The sequence below is a fragment of the Mustela lutreola genome, chromosome 6 (assembly GCF_030435805.1).
Source record: "Mustela lutreola isolate mMusLut2 chromosome 6, mMusLut2.pri, whole genome shotgun sequence".
NCBI lineage: Eukaryota > Metazoa > Chordata > Mammalia > Carnivora > Mustelidae > Mustela > Mustela lutreola.
Window position 1 is genome coordinate 93,869,435 of NC_081295.1, and position 19,205 is coordinate 93,888,639.

Consider the following 19,205-nt stretch of genomic DNA (forward strand, 5'->3'; position numbering starts at 1 on the left):
TGTGCTTTCAGAATGCTGTGCATCGGCCAAAGAAATGGACTTGCTTCTTTAATGAGGTTCTTTTTCATGAACATAAACCTTACACGTGTTCACTTTAGGAAATTTGGAAATTCATTTCAGTATAAAGAAGAAAATTTAAATCAACCATAGCCACCACCCAGAGACAACTTAATATTGTGGTACAAAACAATATGTTATTCTGTAGAACGCCCTTTGGGCTTGTGAAGGTGAGAAGGAATGCCAATTTTTACATCTTTCTACTTGGTGCAGTATTAGGATTGATTTGCCTTGGAGTATATTATTACTTCTATAATGGACAACCACTTTTTTTTTTTTTAAGATTTTATTTATTTATTTGACAGAGAGATCACAAGTAGGCAGAGAGGCAGGCAGAGAGAGAGGAGGAAGCAGGCTTCTTGCTGAGCAGAGAGCCCGATGCGGGACTTGATCCCAGGACCCTGAGATCATGACCTGAGCTGAAGACAGAGGCTTTAACCCATTGAGCCACCCATGGACCCATGGACCACCACTTTTAAATTCTACTTATTATTCCCTTTAGGAAATGTTGTTCATTTAACCAGTCCCTTATTTTGAACTGTTAGCTTATGAGAATGCTATTGATAATTTCTTTTTCTAATCAAACCTAACTTCCTTCAAATTTGTGCTCTGGAACCCTGTGAATTACAGCCACTTGAGAGTTCATGAGGAGAAAATTTCCCTCTTCTCTTCTTTGAAGGTGCTGGTCTGAGGTTGGTGATCATCACGTGGGACAGAACCTTTCCATTGGCCAGGGATGTGACTATAAGGCCATCATTGAGCACGAGATCCTCCATGCTTTGGGATTTTACCATGAGCAGTCAAGAACTGACCGAGATGACTATGTAAACATCTGGTGGGATGAAATTCTTCCAGGTGGGTAGAAACCCAAGGAACTTGGATGGGATTTGCTGTTACATTTATCACTTGCTGGGACCGACCCTGGGATGTCTGGAAAGTATCTGTGTGTGGATAGAAGCCTCAGCTGGGAACACAGAATAGGAAAAGGGTATGATTTGTTGGCATTCCCTGGGACCTGTGCTCATCTGATCATAACTGACCCCAGATAAGGGCCTTAGGGAATGGTATATATTGGCTAACTCAATGTTAATTGGAAGTTGATCAGAAGCCTTTGCTTTGTTTCAGTGTTTTTGTTGTAAATCTACCTAAAATGCTGTTTTCCTGTCATAGTCACCTGACATCCCCTGAGGATGTCATAGTCATTTTTCTGGATGTGAGATCACATGTAGGCCTAGGAGTCTGCATGGAGTTTAGCTGAACATATGATCACCCTAATATATACTCAAGAATCTTTTCGGTGCTTTGCCAAGTCAATGACAGGTGTTTAAAAACAAAATAAAAAGACAATAAAAATGAATTCTTTTATCTGAAATTGTCACCCTGATTGTGTTCATTCTGACTGGTAGTCTGAGTTCTAGTTAATCAAAATTTGCCTGCCTTTCTTCCTCCAGTCTTCTTCCGTCCTCTTTTGTAAGTACCTCTATCCTTCTGCCTCCAGCCATATTATGCAAAGGATAGCACAGTCTTGTTTTACTTACTGTTATGCAGGGGTGTTATTCTAACAATTTCTATGTTCTCTAGCTTCTTTGGACTTCCTTGGACACCACCTTTCCTAGTTGTTTGAGACAAATAAGTAGATAGCTTTTGAATATACTAAAACATTTCTTTTTGAAAGATTTTACTTATTTCTTTGAGAGAGAGAGAGAGGGAGAGCACATGAGCGGGGGAGGCACAGAGGGAGAAACAGACTCCCGGATTTGTAGGGAGCCCAATGCGGTGGGGCTGATCCCAGGACCCTGAGATCATGAACTGAGCCCAAGGCAGACTTTAAACCAACCGAGTCACCCAGGCACCCCCATCTCCCTCCTTTCTAAAGATTTTATTTAATATTTTTGTGAGGAAGGGAGAGTAAAACAATTTTATTGAACAGTTTCCCAATGTGCTAGGAAAAAAAAAATCAATACTGTATTTCTGAAAACACCTAGATTTTAATTAGGAATTGGTTGAGGAAATAGAAAAACATTCTTTTTGGTAGCAATAGATTAATAAAACCTTGATGTATTAAAATGTCTTAACTATTACCATATGTGACTTTCATGAGGCGAGTGATTATCTGTTTTATTAAGATTCCAGTTTCATATATGGGTTCATATATAACAACGCGTCTATAATAGTTTTACTTTTAGGGACTCGTAAGATCTTGTCGTACATTAAAATTAAATACAAATCCCCAAAGGACTTCTGCCGGAATAGCTCATTTTGAAGTATGGTGGGTCAAAATCACCTCAGAGGTTTCTTGATCCGGGTCCCTCATGTTCTGATATGTCTATGAATGTGAAGTGGTGGGGGAAGGAGGAAAGCCGTATCCTTTGTAAAAACCTAATACAACCTAATACAACCTGATTGAACCTCCACCCCCGCACACACTTTCACCCGTCCTACCACGCGACACTGAGCTAGAAATCAAGTAATATTCTTCTTACTTGAAACAATATATCAAATATAATGTAGCTGTCTCCTGGATGTAATTGTGTTATAACTGTGTCTGTGCAGGTGGAGAAGGAGAGTGGGGTCATTGGTGATAGGATCTAATATCCCCTTGTAAGACTCAGGGCACTATTAGATTTTGTCTCTATTTGCCTAGAGGCTTGGATTTCTTACCCTCCTGTACAAAAACTTGGTTCTTCTGAGCATTAAGTCACGATGTAGAGAACACTTACACTTTTAAGCTTTGAAGAACACAATGATTAGTGCTTTTAGAATGATTTTCAGCCAAATGAGTTTCCCTTTCTCAGAGGGAACCAGCACATTTGCCCAGGTAATTTTCAGACTTGCTCAGTTCTTGGTTGAGCATGAGTTACTCAACATATATTGCTTATCTCTTACCTATATTTTCATCAGGTATAATTCCATATATCTAAATTTCCTGCTATCCCTGGAGAACTGTTCTCCAATGAGATGTCAGATTATTAAGATGGTAAGCACGGGCAGTATTATTGCTCAGGGTAACTTAAAACATTTACTGCCTCTTGTCTTCTGTTGATGACAATATTACCCTTCAACCGAAGAGGATACAGTGTTGGCAACGTAGTTCTCTCCCCAACTATATCTCCATCTCTTAAGCCAGAATTGTGTTTTTTGGATCTGTTTTCTTCAACCAAGGAAAGACTTCAATTTCTAGGGTCCAGCAAGACTACGCAAACTACAGCCCGTGGTTCATATTCTCTTGCTTTTTTGTAAATAAAGTTTCATGGGAACACAGCCATGCCCATGTATTTACATACTTCCATGGCTGCTTTTGTGCTACAGTGACAAGAGTTGAGTAGCGTGACAGAGACCACATGACTTGCAAAGTCAAAAATATTTTCCTTTATACAAAGGATTTGCCGACTGGCCTCCGGTTTATAATGTCACTTCCTCTTCAAGGCTCTCAGCTTCGAGTTCCCTGAAAACAGGATCTCGCCTGTCCTGTTGCTGCCAGGGGCCACCACCACTGAGCACAGCTCCCAGTATGTAGACAGTAGGCACAGCAAAAAGGTGTTGCCTAACATCTTAACAAATTATTCAAAACATGTATTTGGTAAAGCTTTCGGATAAGAATCCTTGCATAATAAAGAATAAAAGGATCCATTCTAACCTGATGATTTTATTTAATTTTTAAAAAATGGAACGATCAGTTTATTTTTTTTATTATTTTTTAAAGATTTTATTTATTTATTTGACAGAGACAGATCACAAGTAGGCAGAGAGGCAGGCAGAGAGAGAGAGAGAGGGAAGCAGGCTCCCTGCTGAGTCCCAATGCAGGACTTGATCCCAGGACCTTGAGATCATGACCTGAGCTGAAGGCAGTGGCTTAACCCACTGAGCCACCCAGGTGCCCCTAACCTGATGACTTTAGTGAAAGTTAAGGAAAAACTATCTAGTGAATTCGAATGTGCTGTTTTAAGATCTCACCAGGAGTCACAAGCAGAGCCCAGACCAAGCCCCGGTCCTCATGCTGGTCAGATATTCTTTATGGTTGTATCCCTTAGGGTAGGACAACCTAGGACCAAATGCTTCTCCCTTCCCCGTTTGGGTCATTTATTTATTACAGTCCTGTGCCAACTTTGAATATGCTTTGATCCCTTCCAAGAGCAGTCTCCATGAAATCCCATGATTTAGGAGGATGAAGCACTGGTATTCTCATTTTACAGCTCAAGTGTTGATCAACAGGGTTCTTTGGCTTTTCCAAAAGTATTTAGAGACTCCCTCTCTAGCACTTGCTGGTCCACATTGTGTGGCTCATCTTCAGTCCTAAATGCACCTGCGTTGATGTCTTTCCATGGTGGTTACATGTTCTTCCCTTTAATTATTACAAACAGCTGGATGGGAAGCTAGAAAAGAAGACCCTGAAGATGGGAAGTCATGATGGGGGAGTCGAAACATCTCACTAAGATTTCCTGTCACTCCCTAAGAAGGAAATTAAAAATCTGTGAACTTCCCATTATTGCAACTGAAACAGTAAAGTCCTGATGGCTCATGGATTAAAAGAATATCTGACCGGTTTCTCATTTCAGCATTCCACATGGCAGCATATATTACCTTGGGCCAATCCCCTAAAAGTATTTTCCTTTTCTATTTTGAAAGGAAAGTCGGTTTTATTCTTCCTATTTTATTTTTCTCTGTAAGAGGCTATTTCTGAAAAAGTGTCTGAACCTTGATTGCCAAGATACCCCTTTCTTGACAGCTGTTTCCCTTTCCCTCTGCCCCTTGGATTTCCTTTTTCTAACCCATGGAAGAGCTGGCCAGGTACAGCTCTTGGTGGATGAGGTACTTGCCTGTTAGCAAGATGTATCAATCCTGAGTATTTTCCTGAATTCAGAAATTCCTTTTCCTCCTGTTGGGAATACATACCATCACTTTGACATTTTATCCTCTCTTCCTTAAAGCCTTATACATATACATACACACACATTTATTCATTTATTTGTTTATTTGTAAAATGAATCTTTGATTTAAACATATACATCTATTTGCAGTGGGTGGGAGGTTGGATGAGCCTGGTAGTGGGTATTGTGTAGGGCACGTATTGCATGGAGCACTGGGTGTGGTGCATAAACAATGAATTCTGGAACACTGAAAAGAAATTTAAAAAATAAATAAAAATTTAAAAATATATGTATATACATATATTTAATAATTTGTACGTAAAATTTATCCATTAATTATAACATGTCTTTTTATTTTAATATAGTTTTAATTTTTAATAAGTGTATATACTATTATAGAATTTAGTATCATCATATTATTTGTTACTATTAATGTGTGTTAATTTCATGTACCTCATGCTAATTATAAAACATGTTAAATATGTATATATATTTAAATCAACTATTCATTCATTTTCTCTTCTTTTCTTTCTTTTTTTGAGTCACTAGGTCTCTGCTTAAAATCTAGTTAAAGAGGGAAGGACAGAAGAAACAAAGTAATTGAACGGGACCTGTGGCTTCTCTCTCTGTTAGGTTTTGAGCACAACTTTAACACCTACGATGACACCTTCATCACAGACCTCAATACGCCCTATGACTATGAATCTTTGATGCACTATGAGCCTTTCTCATTTAACAAGAACGACAGTGCTCCTACCATCACGGCCAAGATCCCTGAGTTCAACAGCATCATTGGGCAGCGTCTGGATTTCAGTGCCACTGATTTAGAGAGGCTGAACCGAATGTACAATTGCAGTGAGTACCTCTGGGTCTGAGAAGTAGGTAAACAGACCTCAACAGAGTTTCCGCCCAGCCCTTCAGTTTCCCCTACATTTCCCTTCGCTGTTCCTTCCTGTTCTAGTTAAGGAAAATGGACAAACCACATAACCTTAGTTTATCTCTGGAGTAGAAAAAAATTGTAACACCTGCCTTGTTACAGGAGGGTTATGAAAATTATGTGGTCGTATTTTACAAAGTAAAAGTATTGGACCGATGAAGTAAGGGTCTGTAATTGTCCAGCTTCTTCAGTGTCCTTTTGAAGGGCGTATCCTTGTATAAAGCTCAGGATAGGGGATGGTCTTGAAAGTATCTTTTATCCTGAAAAGTTCTTACCCAAGTTAGTTGTTCTAGAGTCTTCTAGTGCTCAGAGATGGGTTGTTTTCTAAAATGACCCTTTAGTCTTCAGAGAATTTTTTTTTTAAGATTTTATTTATTTATTTGACAGACAGAGATCACAAGTAGGCAGAGAGGCAGGCAGAGAGAGAAGAGGAAGCAGGCTCCCTGCAGAGCAGAGAGTCCCATTAGCGGGGGAGGGGCTTGATCCCAGGACCCTGGGATTATGACCTGAACTGGAGACAGAGGCTTTAACCCACTGAGCCACCCAGTCACCCCCTCCGGGACACATTTTTAAATTCTGTTCAGTATGCATGGACAGAAGATGTACTAAATACAAAGATCTACCAGGTTCCTTCTTCTTGACCTAAAGGAGGTCTTGGTTGACATTTACAGCAAAGCACAATGACAGGCCTTTTTATCCTTTGACTCTGGGAGGTGGGTAGGGCTGCAGCTATGTTGGATGTTCTAAGACGTAACAAACAATGGCTGCTCTTCCTCCGGTCATGGCAATGGGTGAAAGTCTATGCCACCCATCATATTTTCAAACACAAAATCTCCAGTGTCCAAAGGGTGCTCTCAGTCTGAAGTTCCCTCTAAATTTTCATCATAGTATCTCATCCAATCTCTCCTGCGGACTTTTGCTAGGCTACTATACAATTTCCAACTGAACAGAAGAGTAACGGGTGACAGCAGGATTTGCATTAAGGAAAAGTCAAGAAAATGTGCTGTGTCTAAACAATGAGGTCTTTTTAGCTTAAAACATTAGGTCTGTGAAATAATATGACTTAAATTTTTAACCGAGGGACAAAAATATCATTTGCAGCTACAACTCACACACTTTTGGACCATTGTGCTTTTGAGAAAGCAAACATTTGTGGGATGATTCAGGGTACCAGAGATGATGCTGACTGGGTCCATGAGGACGGCACTCAGTCTGGACAAGTGGATCATACCTTGGTGGGACAATGCAGAGGTGAGTGAAGGCGGAAATTAAGCACACTGAGTGGTTCATCTGGTTCAATTAGGGAATGACAACAGGCAGGTTTTGCCTCAAATGCAATGTTAGTTATCAAACTTGGAAATCCAGGCAAGCACAAAGAACATTTCTCATACCTTAATTATCAACTCAGTAAAAAGTATGTAGTTTCTGGGCATGCAAAAGAAAGATGCCTTTAAGTGATGATAAAACTAGTATAGACATATGGTTGATAAGACATGGTTTTGTAAATAAAGGTAACATCTCTAGAGCAGTACCCTACAATACAGCTATAAGGCAAGCCACATACGCAATGTGAAATTTCTAGGAGCCACATAAAAAAGAAACAAGAGAAATTCTTTTTAACCATACATTTTATTTAACCCAGTATATTCAAAATATTAGCATTTTGACATGTAATTAATAGTAAAGTTATTAATGAGCTACTCCACATTTTTTATACTCGGTATTATAGTACATGTCAGTTTGGACTGGCCACCATTCAAGGGCTCAGTGGCCACATCTGTTGGGTACCCCTTATTGGATGGCCTGACTTCAGATAGTTCTTATGAGTGGTTTGTGTAGTGAAAAGTCCACAAAATCAGATGGACCTGGATTCGAAACCTGGCTCCACCCCTTGCTAATTCTAACCATGGGTAGTTGTTTTTGTCGGTGTCCTTTTTTAAGTCTTCGCTTTTGTAAATCTCTCTAACTGGTCCAGGATATTGATACTTACCAGCAAAGATAGAAGAAGCTAACGTATAGAAAACCTCCAGCTGCAGACCAGCAACTTCCCTCTCCATTTTTTCCCATCTTCCCTTTCTGTCTAGAGGTTCCATTTATTTTTTTTTTTATTTCTATTTAACATCCTTTCATGTTGTGCCCGTCTCAGATATAATCTTGGCCCTATAGATCATAATCAGTTTTTAAAGATTAGGCTGTTACAAAGTCCCTCAGTCTCTGCCCATGTGAGTCAATTGGATTTCCTTCACAGAAGGGACCCAGCTGGTCACCCAGAAGCCAGGCCACTGGGGTAAGAGGTCACAAACAATGGCTTCTCTTCCTCCGGTCATGGCAATGGGTGAAAGTCTATGCCACCCATCATATTATCAAACACATAATCTCCAGTGTCCAAAGGGTGATCTCAGTCTGAAGTTCCCTCTAAATTTCCATCATAGTATCTCATCCAATCTCTCCTGCGGACTTTTGCTAGGCTACTATACAATTTCCAGCTGAACAGAAGAGTGACCGTCCTATGAGGGAAACGTGTTAGAACAGTGTTCCAGCACCTTAATAGGAAAGGAAGGGACTACACCCCGGGAGAAATATCTAGAAAAGTTTTACCAGGTGAACTTGGGCACTGGTGGTATTGCAGTAGATGTAGAGACTCAAAGAGCATGAAGGGTCCTTGGGATAGAAGCCACCTCCCATTTGAAACCATGAGAGATGCATGGACACCTTTGAATTAGTGGCCCAGGGTGGGCAAGAATTCAGGTCTCCCAGCACCCAAACCTGGGTTATTAGGCTCTCATTTCCTATCCTTCAGTACACCCGGGTGGAATTCCTCAGAAAGGACCATCTGGAGACCTTCTTAGCCATGTGAGCTAACCCAGGCACTGGTTTTATTTGACCGAAGCACTCAGTAATTCACAATGCCGAGAGCTCAGGCTAGTAAGCTCAAGTATCGAGAATGACATGCAAGAAAGTATAATTTTTCCTAATATAATATTAAAGCCATTAGATATTTTTAAAGATTTGTAGAGAGCCCATTCAAACAGTGATGCTTGTTGCCATCATGGAAGGTACAATGCCCCACATATGAGGCAAGATGAAGTGGAGAGCCACAGGGCCAAAGTATCTAAAACTGTCTTAGGTGCTCACTTTGTTTTTACTTTATGAGATATTTTGAGTGGATACTTTGGTAAGAAGCTGAATTCTGGAGTACAATTTAAAGGACTTCTTTATACGCAAGAATCATTCTTTGTGCTTCCCTGTGATGTGCCGATTTTCCAAATGATGTATTCCTTTAGCTGCCTGCCATTTTGCAGGAAGAGAGCTCTAAGATATAGGGGTTGAGCAGACCTCAGGTTGGTTATAAACCCAGACACTTCTCACCCTTCTTTTCAGTGTTCTTTCAAAGCTTTCTTTATGTTCAGGACAAATCCTCAACTAGTCCCATAATAAGCCTTGAATGCCCTTCTTACCTCATGGTAAAGATGAGTTTGCCACTGGATAATGCATCCAGTTAAGGCTAGAAACAGGAGAGACAGAACCCTTATCATTGCAAATATTTCAATTCCAGTCACTAAACATTGGAATCCCATTGTCTTTCTACAGCTAGGAAATCGGCTCTTTTCCTTGGCATGGATCTCTAAACAAGAAAACAGATAAGGAAAATAAGCATTCAGCTCAAAGACGCTAAACTCCATCAAGCTTTGCTTGAAGTCCATTATCTCATTAAGTCAGAGGAGAACATTTCATGAGCTTGGGGACAAAGGCAATGGGGAGCTGGGGCTTTCACCAGGGAGTCTGTCCATGGAGGCATAAAGAAAACACACCACTTTCTTTTCATTTCTTTTAGTTTTCTTCAGAAGGGTTCTGGCTCTGTTGCCTGGGTAATGGCTGTTGCTCACTGATTCACTTTACAGGGGCCCAGGGTGCCCTGGGGTGGGGGCCACCGGAGATGGCTCACTGGGCTGCTCCTCCCAACAGGCGCTGGCTACTTCATGCACTTCAGCACCAGCTCGGGGATGGCGGAAGAGGCAGCCCTCCTCGAGTCCCGGATTCTTTACCCAAAGAGGAAGCAGCAGTGCCTGCAGTTTTTCTATAAAATGACGGGAAGCCCTTCAGATCGACTCGTCGTCTGGGTCAAGAGGGATGACAGCACAGGCAATGTTCGCAAGCTGGTGAAGCTGCAGACCTTCCAAGGTGCCTGGAGACATTCACGCAGGGGCTGGTTCGGCTTCAGTCTGGACTCCTGCTCTGTCTTCTCCTTCCCTTCCCCTGCCTTTGCTCCCTTCCTCCCTCTCTTCGTGCCTTCTTCTCCTCTTCCTCCTCCTCTCCCCCTTTTTCCTCCTTTTCTTCCAGCCCCCTCTTCCTTACCGAAGGGCCCACTATAATAACTGGTATGTTTTAAGCCCTCCAAGAATATTTTAAGCCCTCAGAAATCAGAAACCACATTGGAAATTCGGGCGAGGCTGAAATATACTTTTGACAGAGGCCAATCAGAACACAGAAATCGGATTTCCACTACAGCTCTGCAGACAGCCAGGGAAGAGAAAATGGGTGATTCTGGAAGAGCTGGAAATAAAAGGGAAGCGGGAGATGGTGCTGCTAGAGAGAATGGTTTGGTAGTTGACAAAAGTGTTTCTTCACTTGTTTCATTTATTTAGTTATTTATTATATTTTATTACGTTCAATTAGCCAACATCGAGTACGGTTATTTAATACACTGGACTAATGTGAAGCCTACTTGTGAAGTTGGAGGGAAACAGGATGTGTGTAAATATTAACTTAATTATGTTGTTTCTATACTCCTAAGGATAATTTTATGTATCTCTACAAGAGGGTCAGCTTGAAAACCTTAAAATACTAAGGGAGATCGTTGGATTTGAGGTTAATCTGGGTGTAAATCAAGATCCAGGGTTATAGAGATTCATTTTTACATTCTTTTGTGGTGGTGGGGTTCATTGCAACCAGAAGAGACACACATTCATCTCCATTCAATGAAGAAGTTCTCCATTAAAATGAGTCCCGACAGGGGTGACTGAGTGGTTCAGTGGGTTGAGCCTTTGCCTTCGGCTCAGGTCATCATCCCAGGGTCTTGCGATGGAGCCCCGCAGCGGGCTCTCTGCTCAGCGGGGAGCCTGCTTCCTCCTCTCTCTGCCTGCCTCTCTGCCTATTTGTAATCTCTGTCTGTCAAATATATAAATAAATATTTAAAAAATAAAATAAAATAAAATAAAATAAAATAAAAGGAGTCCCTACAGACGAAGCATCATTTGAGTACTTCCAGAAGAAGCTGCTGCTCTTGAAGCATGAAAGCTTCCTTAGAGGTCACTCCAGAGAACAGGTGTCTGAGTGACTTCTACCCAGGCCCTCCGTAGGCTACCTGGGAGTGCAACAGATAATGGTTTTTTCTGGCTGAAATGTATAGAGCATCTCTATCAAATGGAGGGATGACAGCTAGGTGCTCTTCAAGAGTTGGGAATTTGCTGTTACCAAAGATTGTACTTTTTTTTTCTAATTTTTATTTTTATTTTTTTAAAGATTTTATTTATTTATTTGACAGAGAGAGGTCACAAGTAGGCAGAGAGGCAGGCAGAGAGAGAGGAGGAAGCAGGCTCCCTGCTGAGCAGAGAGCCCGATGCGGGACTCGATCCCAGGACCCTGAGATCATGACCTGAGCCGAAGGCAGCGGCTTAACCCACTGAGCCACCCAGGCGCCCCAAAGATTGTACTTTTTTAATGAGACAATGAATTAAAATCTCAGTAATCCTGATGGGATCTATTATGGCTCACTTCTATATAAAGCTGGCAATGTCAGCTTCGTAAGCACAGAATCAACCAAACAACCTTCTCACACTTCACTTACTTCCTGACACTGCTCTGCTTTGAGTTCCATTGACTTCAAAGTGTGTCTCTGTTCAGAGTTTCCTAAGAGCGCCACGGGAGTGGATTTCTAAAGTAGCTCATTCTGATCCTGACTTGTAAATGAAGCTTTTCTAAAATATTAGTTGAATATCATTTAATGTTTGTGTGGTATTCAACTTAAGATAGTTACAACTTTTTAAAATTTTAAATATATGGAGACTCTATTTCTTTATTTATATTTTTTCCAGGTTTTTATTTGTTTTATTTCTTTAAATTTAAATTTCGTTAGTTACCATGCAGTGCAATGTTGGTTTCTGGAGTAGAATTCAGGGATTCATCACTTACATCACTTACATCACTTACATGAACACCCAGTGCTCATCACAAGTGCTGTCCTTAACGTTCATCATCCTTCTAGGCCCTCTGCCGCCCACCTGCCTCTAGCAACCCTCAGTTTGTTCTCTATCATTAAGAGTATTTATGGCTTGTTTTGAATAGCTCTTCACTTTAGCAAGTCATATTTTTTAACCGAAATACTTACATAAAAATGTGTCTACCTCTCTCCATGTATATACACGTATCGATGTTTATGTGCGATCTTAAATGCAAAATGTTTGCATACAGATATGTGTATGAACGCACACATTTCTGTTTTTACTGAAGCTAGGATACCCTTATAGGTGACAAATTGGAACAAACAAGGATGAGATTTGTGTCCCAAATAATCTTAGTATTACTTATCATCTGCCTGATTCAGCAGCTCCGTGGAAGCATGGAAAGGAAGCATTCTTAAAGACTTTACAGTTAAGTCTCTGCCTACATGGTAATGGGCCCTTGGGTCTTCCTTCTAGTACCATGTTCCCACATTTCAATCTCAAGGTAACAATCCATATGAAGATGGTTTAACCCTGTTGAGTAAATTGTAAAAATCTTGTATGTCTGTCCTTATTCCAGACATCCTACACCCATTACTTCTCAGATCCATGCATCCTCCATGTGACTACAGTCCTGTCCCCAGGAGATGGTACTTACATCTGTTTATAGGTTATAGATGTGGTCAATGTGCCCTCCCAAGCCCTCTCCTCTGTGTGCAGGTAACCTAATCACACAGGCCATAACCAGCTCCACTCCAGAAAACAATGTTAGACCTGTCCCTTGAAGTCATCCTTAGAGAGAGTGACTGACCACAAAGGGAGTTAAAGGCATTCTTCAGTCTGGTGAGAGCAGAGCTCTGTACGTAGATTTCTGGTTATAACATACAGAAGGAGGAAAAATACTTCCGAAGCCCTCTGGCCAATTGCATTTCAGACTAAACTTCTGTAACACTCATCTGTTTAAATTCATCTGTTGAAATTCATTTTAGCCAACAGGATCCCCACTTGGGATCTAGCATTTTTCTTTTCCTTTCCGAGTCCAGGGCTAAGGCACACTGTCTGACTGCCAGAGTAGGGGCAAATCCTTAATCAATTCTGAGTTGCTGTGGCCTGGAGGTTTCCTCTGCCTAGACCTTCAAGCTCTTTTCTGGTTTCTTATGCTGAGCAACAGGAACCCATGTTCGAGAACAGCCTTCTCAACTTCTTACCTTGGGTCTTTATTCAAAATTCTCACTTCCAGCTCAGTCTCAGGAAAAAACAAAAAACAAAAAACCAGTAGACCTAATTTTCACTAGAATGTGACTATCTGGATAGTGGCAACTTTTTTTGTATTATTATTATTATTTTTTAAAGTATGGATCCCCTACTTGGTGGGATTTCAGATAATATAAAGAGAAAAACTTGGATGTTAGTGGGTGAGTTGGTCTTGCGGAGGGGAGATCCAATTTGTCCTGTATGTGAATATTCACTCCAGAACATACCATATATTTCTCTGGCATCAAGTCATGGGTTGGACCATATGAAATCACCATTATTTGACTTTGAGCTTACAAAATGGCTATTTTTATGGTTCAGCCTATTACTTGGGTATTCAGTGCAAACATTAGGGGATGGGGTGCATTTATACTATGAAGCCCAGGGGGAAACACTGAACCTCTGGAATTGAATGATAATGGAAAACAAATTCTGATTAAGATTTGAATATGAGGGGTGCCTGGATGGCTCAGTCCTTGGGCGTTTGCCTTTGGCTCAATTCATGATCCCAGGGTCCCAGGATCGAGCCCCACATTGGGCTCCCTGCTCAGTGGGAAGCCTGCTTTCCCTCTCCCGCTTCTCCTGCTTGTGTTCCTGCTGCTCTCGCTGTCTGTCAAATAAATAAATAAAATCTTTAAAAAAGATTTAAATCTGAATATTAAAATAAACCATAGGGAAAAGTTTCTCAACCAGTTTATAACATGTTGTACCTGTCTCATAGGGATATTGTGAGGATTAAATTAGATGCTTCATATAAAGCAGTTGGCATGCAGGGCGTCTGGGTGGCTCAGTCAGTTAGGTGTGTCTGACTCTTGATTTCAGTTTAGGTTATGATCTCATGGTCTTACTCAGTGCAGAGTGTGCTTGTCCCTCTCCCTCTGCTGCCTCCGCCCCAGCTCTCTCTCTCACTCTCTTTCTCTCTCACACAAATAAATAAATAAAATCTTTAAAGCATTTGGCGTGCTAGCAGGCTTATAGGCCACACTTAAATGTTGAACACAATTGTCACCAACCTTCTCCTCTGTCCTCAGGAGATTTGGACCAAAATTGGAAAATTGCCCATGTGACGCTCAGAGAAGAAAAGAAGTTTCGCTATCTATTCCAGGGCACAAAAGGCGACCCCAAGAACTCGAATGGGGGAATTTACCTGGATGATATCACTCTGACGGAAACCCCATGTCCTGCAGGCGTTTGGACCATACGGAATATCTCCCAGGTCCTTCAGAACACGGTTCCAGGGCAGATGCTCCGGAGCCCTCGATTCTACAATTCAGAGGGATATGGTTTTGGGTTGACCTTATACCCCAATGGCAGACTCAACTCCAGTAGCCCTGGCTACCTAGGACTTACTTTTCACCTGTACAGTGGGGAGAATGATGCTATCCTGGAGTGGCCAGTGGAAAACAGACAGGCGGTAATGACCATCCTCGACCAGGAACCTGATGCTAGAAATAGAATGTCCTCGAGCATGGTGTTCACTACCTCCAGGTCCCATACATCTTCAGGTAGGTGCTCTAAAATCTGCTGCTCCACTGGAAAGGGCCAGTGGATGTGATTCCCATGTGGATACAAGAGATGAACATTCCTCTTGCATTTCCTTTTTGGGTACATCAGCACCATAGTCATGCTGGAATGTTAAGTCACATTTTCAACGTTATCTTATCTCCCTTCTCTTTTCCAAATTCACTTATCAAGCATTTGTTAAGGGCTTTCACTCTGCCAAACTCAGTGCCAGTACCTAAAATATAAGCCAACCAGGCAGTTCCTGCTTCCTCGAATGCAGTCTACATGAGAAGATAGATACTGCTTGTCTTTTAGCAATTGCTCAGAATTTGCTAGCCTCCATGCAAAACTAATGCACTGACTCCTAAAATACCAGTGATCATCGGTATGTTAATGGGATAAACTCATATCAAAAAGAAATGAGCAGGAGGGTATGTGCTATGGTGTGTGCTGTGAAATGTGTAAACCTGATGATTCACAGACCCATACTCCTGGAGCAAAGAATGCATTACATATTAATAAAAATAATTTTAAAAAATTAAAAAAAGAAATGGGCAGATTTTTAAATTTTTCACATGAGAAGTCTTAAGCCTTAAAAGGAAGAGCACTCATTGTCCCTTTGTCTTCACTGAGGAAGTAACTTGGTAATGGACAATTTGACCCTTCAGAGCTCTGGTTCTTTGCCCTTCCCGCTTACCCTTCTGAGTTTTAATTTTCCTGGAAAATATAAATAATCTGATATTTTTCCAACATATTTTTTTTCTAACAAAACTTATCTACTCATTAAAGGGCAGTTGGAGAATGAAGTGTAAAGAGATAATGTGATGTTATGTTACTTATAACTTTGCAGCAATAAATGGCTCCGTCATCTGGGACAGGCCATCCATTGTGGGAAACTACGATAACGACTGTGGTTGTTTTAGAAGCATCGACTGGGGCTGGAGTAATGTCATCTCCCACCAAATGCTAAAAAGGAAGAGTTTCCTCAAAAATGATGACCTTATACTTTTTGTGGACTTTGAAGGTACTTTTGCAGATCTTCCTGAATAACTAATCCTATGTTTTGGGACTTTTACTGATTTTGCACCGATTTTTGAGCATCTCATGGAGGGTGGGGAAATTTTTTTTTTTTTTTTGAGGACCAGGTTAAAAAAAAAAAAAAAAAGATGGCCTTTAGGAGAGCTATTGCTCAAGGATTCACATCTTTAACTGTTCTTGGGAGAAGCTAAAACTTTGGTGTCATCTTTTTGATAATTTATCAAATATGATAGCTTGCTGACTTCAATTTAGTTTTGATCACTCTAGCTCTGCTAGCTTTGTGCTTCCTTTTCTAAGTTATAACAAATAAAAATGTGAATGGATTACTTTGAAAATAAAAATAGCTAGCATGAGAATCAGCTGGATTCCAGCCACCTTTCCATGTCACTGAAGGTGGCTTCCATGAGGGAGGGAAATTTCTCCAGAAGTGAAAATTAATCTAATCAGATGTTAATTGTCTTTCTTCCTCACCACCCTCTATTTCCTCAAGATATAACCTACCTTAACCAGACTGAGGTTCCAGCTCAAGGCACAAGGCTGTCTCCCCAAGGCCTTGTTCTCCAGGATCAGGAGCAGCAGATCTCAGAAGAATATTCAGGAAAGGTCTTATTAGAGAATGCACTTCCCAGCAGCCTGGACCAGGGACAGCCAGGCCGACAGAAGCGATCAGTGGAGAACACAGGCCCTCTGGAAGACCACAACTGGCCACAGTACTTCAGAGATCCATGTGACCCAAACCCTTGCCAAAATGAAGGCATCTGTGTGAACGTGAAGGGGATGGCGAGCTGCAGGTAGGCTCTGTGGCCGGTGGGGAGGTAGTGAGTGGGTCAGCAGAGGTGAGCCAAACATTTGCCTCACCTGGGAAAAGACACTGTTCTCAGGTTAGGGCAATGACTACATCAGAGGGTCACTTTGACCCCACAAAGCTGTGCTCTGAATCAGTGGGCTTGTGCTGTCAGAGCATAGCCCGGGTCCTGCCAGGGCAGAGGGGTCCTAAATCTCCCAACTCTTGGCTTTCATCCCTTGCCCACCTCTAGAATGTGGTCAACAACATCTTGAATGTTGTTGGGATTTTGAACTCCCCTGCAGTGGTCACAAATGTTCCAGAGCTTTTAGCCCAGGAACAGCATGACCTGCCTCAGTGGAAATGAAGACCAAGCTTAAATCTTTACTGACTGCCAGTGTTTTTGTTAATTATGATTAATTATTATTTCTATCATCTATTTGCTCTGTTGTACTATGATTATAGTTATGTTTTCAATAATAGTAATATGAATATCTGATAGTTTTTGACAGCTTGCTATATAGGTCATGTGCTTCCCTGAACAGTACACATGCATGATCGAAGTTATTCCTCACGACCACCTTGTGACATAAGGACCCTTGTTCTCCCCATTTGGCACATAAAGAAGTTGAAGCTTAGAGAGGCTAAATAATAAGACTAACATTTCCCAGATGGCAAATACCAGAGCTGAGACTTGCATCCGTGTCTGTCTGCACAGTTTGCTAGGTTTAATATTTCTTTTCATAATGTTTGTTGTTTGCATAAAATATTTCATAAAAGGATATACATATTGAAAGCATCAGTTTCATGTGGCAAAATAATGGCAGAGGTAGCGACTGGCTTCTTGGCTCACAAGACCTAGGTTTCTTCGGTGTCCTTTTCGATCTCCACTTTGTTTCTTCTTTTTTAGGCTTCATGTTGAAATGATTTTAGATTTACAGGTACATTTGCCAAAACACTGCGGACCTTCCCATTCACAAATGTTCACATCTGACACAACCTTGGCAAAATTAGCAAAGCCGAGAAATGAGCAATAATGCAACTGAATGCAATTAGCAATAGCATTTACTAAACCACAGACCTCATTCAGATCTCTCCACTCTTTTTGCCAATGTCCTTTTTTTGTTCTGGGATCTAATTCAGGGACCCTTCTTTTATTCGGTTTCACGTCTCCTTAACCTCCTTCACGCTGGGACAACCCCTCAGTCTTCCCCCCTCTCTCACTACCTTGACACTTTTGAAGAGTCCTGCTCAGTTATTTTGTAAATTGCTCCTCCATTTGGGTGTGTCTAATGTTTTCTCATGATTATATTGAGATCATACATTTTTGGCAAGAAGAGCAAAGATGAGGTACACCCCTTCTCGGTGGGCCATATGAGGGGCATGTGATGTCCAAGAAGTTACGACTGGTGATTGTGACCTTGATTCCCGGGCAATGGGGTATCCATTCCCCACTCTGCTGTTAAGACATGTCTTGGGAGAGACATTCAGAGACCATGCAGGCATCCTGCTTTTTCTAGAATTTTCACCTGCTAATGTCATTGTCCATTGGCGGACCTATTGCCATGATCGCCCTGAAATAGTCCAGTGGCGATTTTCCATCTCCCCCACTCCCTCTGTGTTCAGTAAGTGAAGTTCTGCTGGAAAGAATAAGGGTCCGCTCCTCCCGAATCATTGATTCATGCAACTCGTTATTTATATCACAAAGGGCGCATAAATGTTTACTTTCTTCCCCGGGCCATAGTTCCGTAATGCCAGTCTTGCCTTTGCTGCTCATGGCGTCCCGGCCTTGACCTTTGGCGGCTCTTCTAGATTGGCTCCTGTGCTGTCTCAGCACCCGCTCCCTGTTTTGTGAACAGTCTTACTTTCTGGCATCACAGAATACTCTAGGCTTATCTTTTGTTTTCCATGTCCCAGGAATAAACCACTTTTCTAAACAGTGCTTGTTTCTTTTATCGGAGAATGCCCTCGTTGTTTCTTGAGGGTTCCACAGCGGTGGGTCTGTGCCTCTCAGCTGATGGGGCCTTGGAAACTAGATTTCCATATGTGTCCCAGCTGGCTTTACCCTCAGAGTAAGGAAGGCCGTGGTTCCTACTTGTGTATCACCCTCTACTCAGCCAGATCATGCCTTTTCCACAAACCTGCAGTGTGCGGGATAAGCTCCTCTAAGGGAATCCTCGAGAATATCATTAAACTGTGTTTTGGAGGGGACTAGGCCAGAGAAAAATTGAACAAACTTGTTATTATGCGCTGATTTTTTTAAAAAAGATTTTATTTCATTTTATTTCATTTATTTCATTTTATTTCATTTGACAGGAAAAAAGAGAGAGAGAGAGAAAGAGAGAGCACATGCACAGCTGGGATGGGGGCAGCAGAGGGATAGGGAGAAGCAGACCCCCCACTGTACAGGGAGCCCAATGCAGGAATTGATCTGAGGACCCTGGGATCATGACCTGAGTGGAACACAGATGTTTAACTGATCAAGCCACCCAGGAGCCCCTATTACACACTGACTTTTAAGAAGCTGATGTCTAGGCTAGTGA

At 41.5% G+C, this 19,205-nt stretch overlaps 1 protein-coding gene across 1 annotated transcript in view; it reads left to right on the forward strand.

Moving 5' to 3' along the window:
• The window catches only part of MEP1A (meprin A subunit alpha), a 33,864-nt gene that overhangs the window by 13,255 nt on the left and 1,404 nt on the right, over positions 1–19,205 (forward strand). Inside the window, exons 7-13 of the mRNA XM_059178190.1 lie at positions 737–912; positions 5,559–5,780; positions 6,964–7,113; positions 9,829–10,044; positions 14,369–14,842; positions 15,691–15,864; positions 16,369–16,669. Coding sequence (XP_059034173.1) covers positions 737–912; positions 5,559–5,780; positions 6,964–7,113; positions 9,829–10,044; positions 14,369–14,842; positions 15,691–15,864; positions 16,369–16,669 — 1,713 coding nt within the window. The remainder of the gene's footprint in view (positions 1–736; positions 913–5,558; positions 5,781–6,963; positions 7,114–9,828; positions 10,045–14,368; positions 14,843–15,690; positions 15,865–16,368; positions 16,670–19,205) is intronic.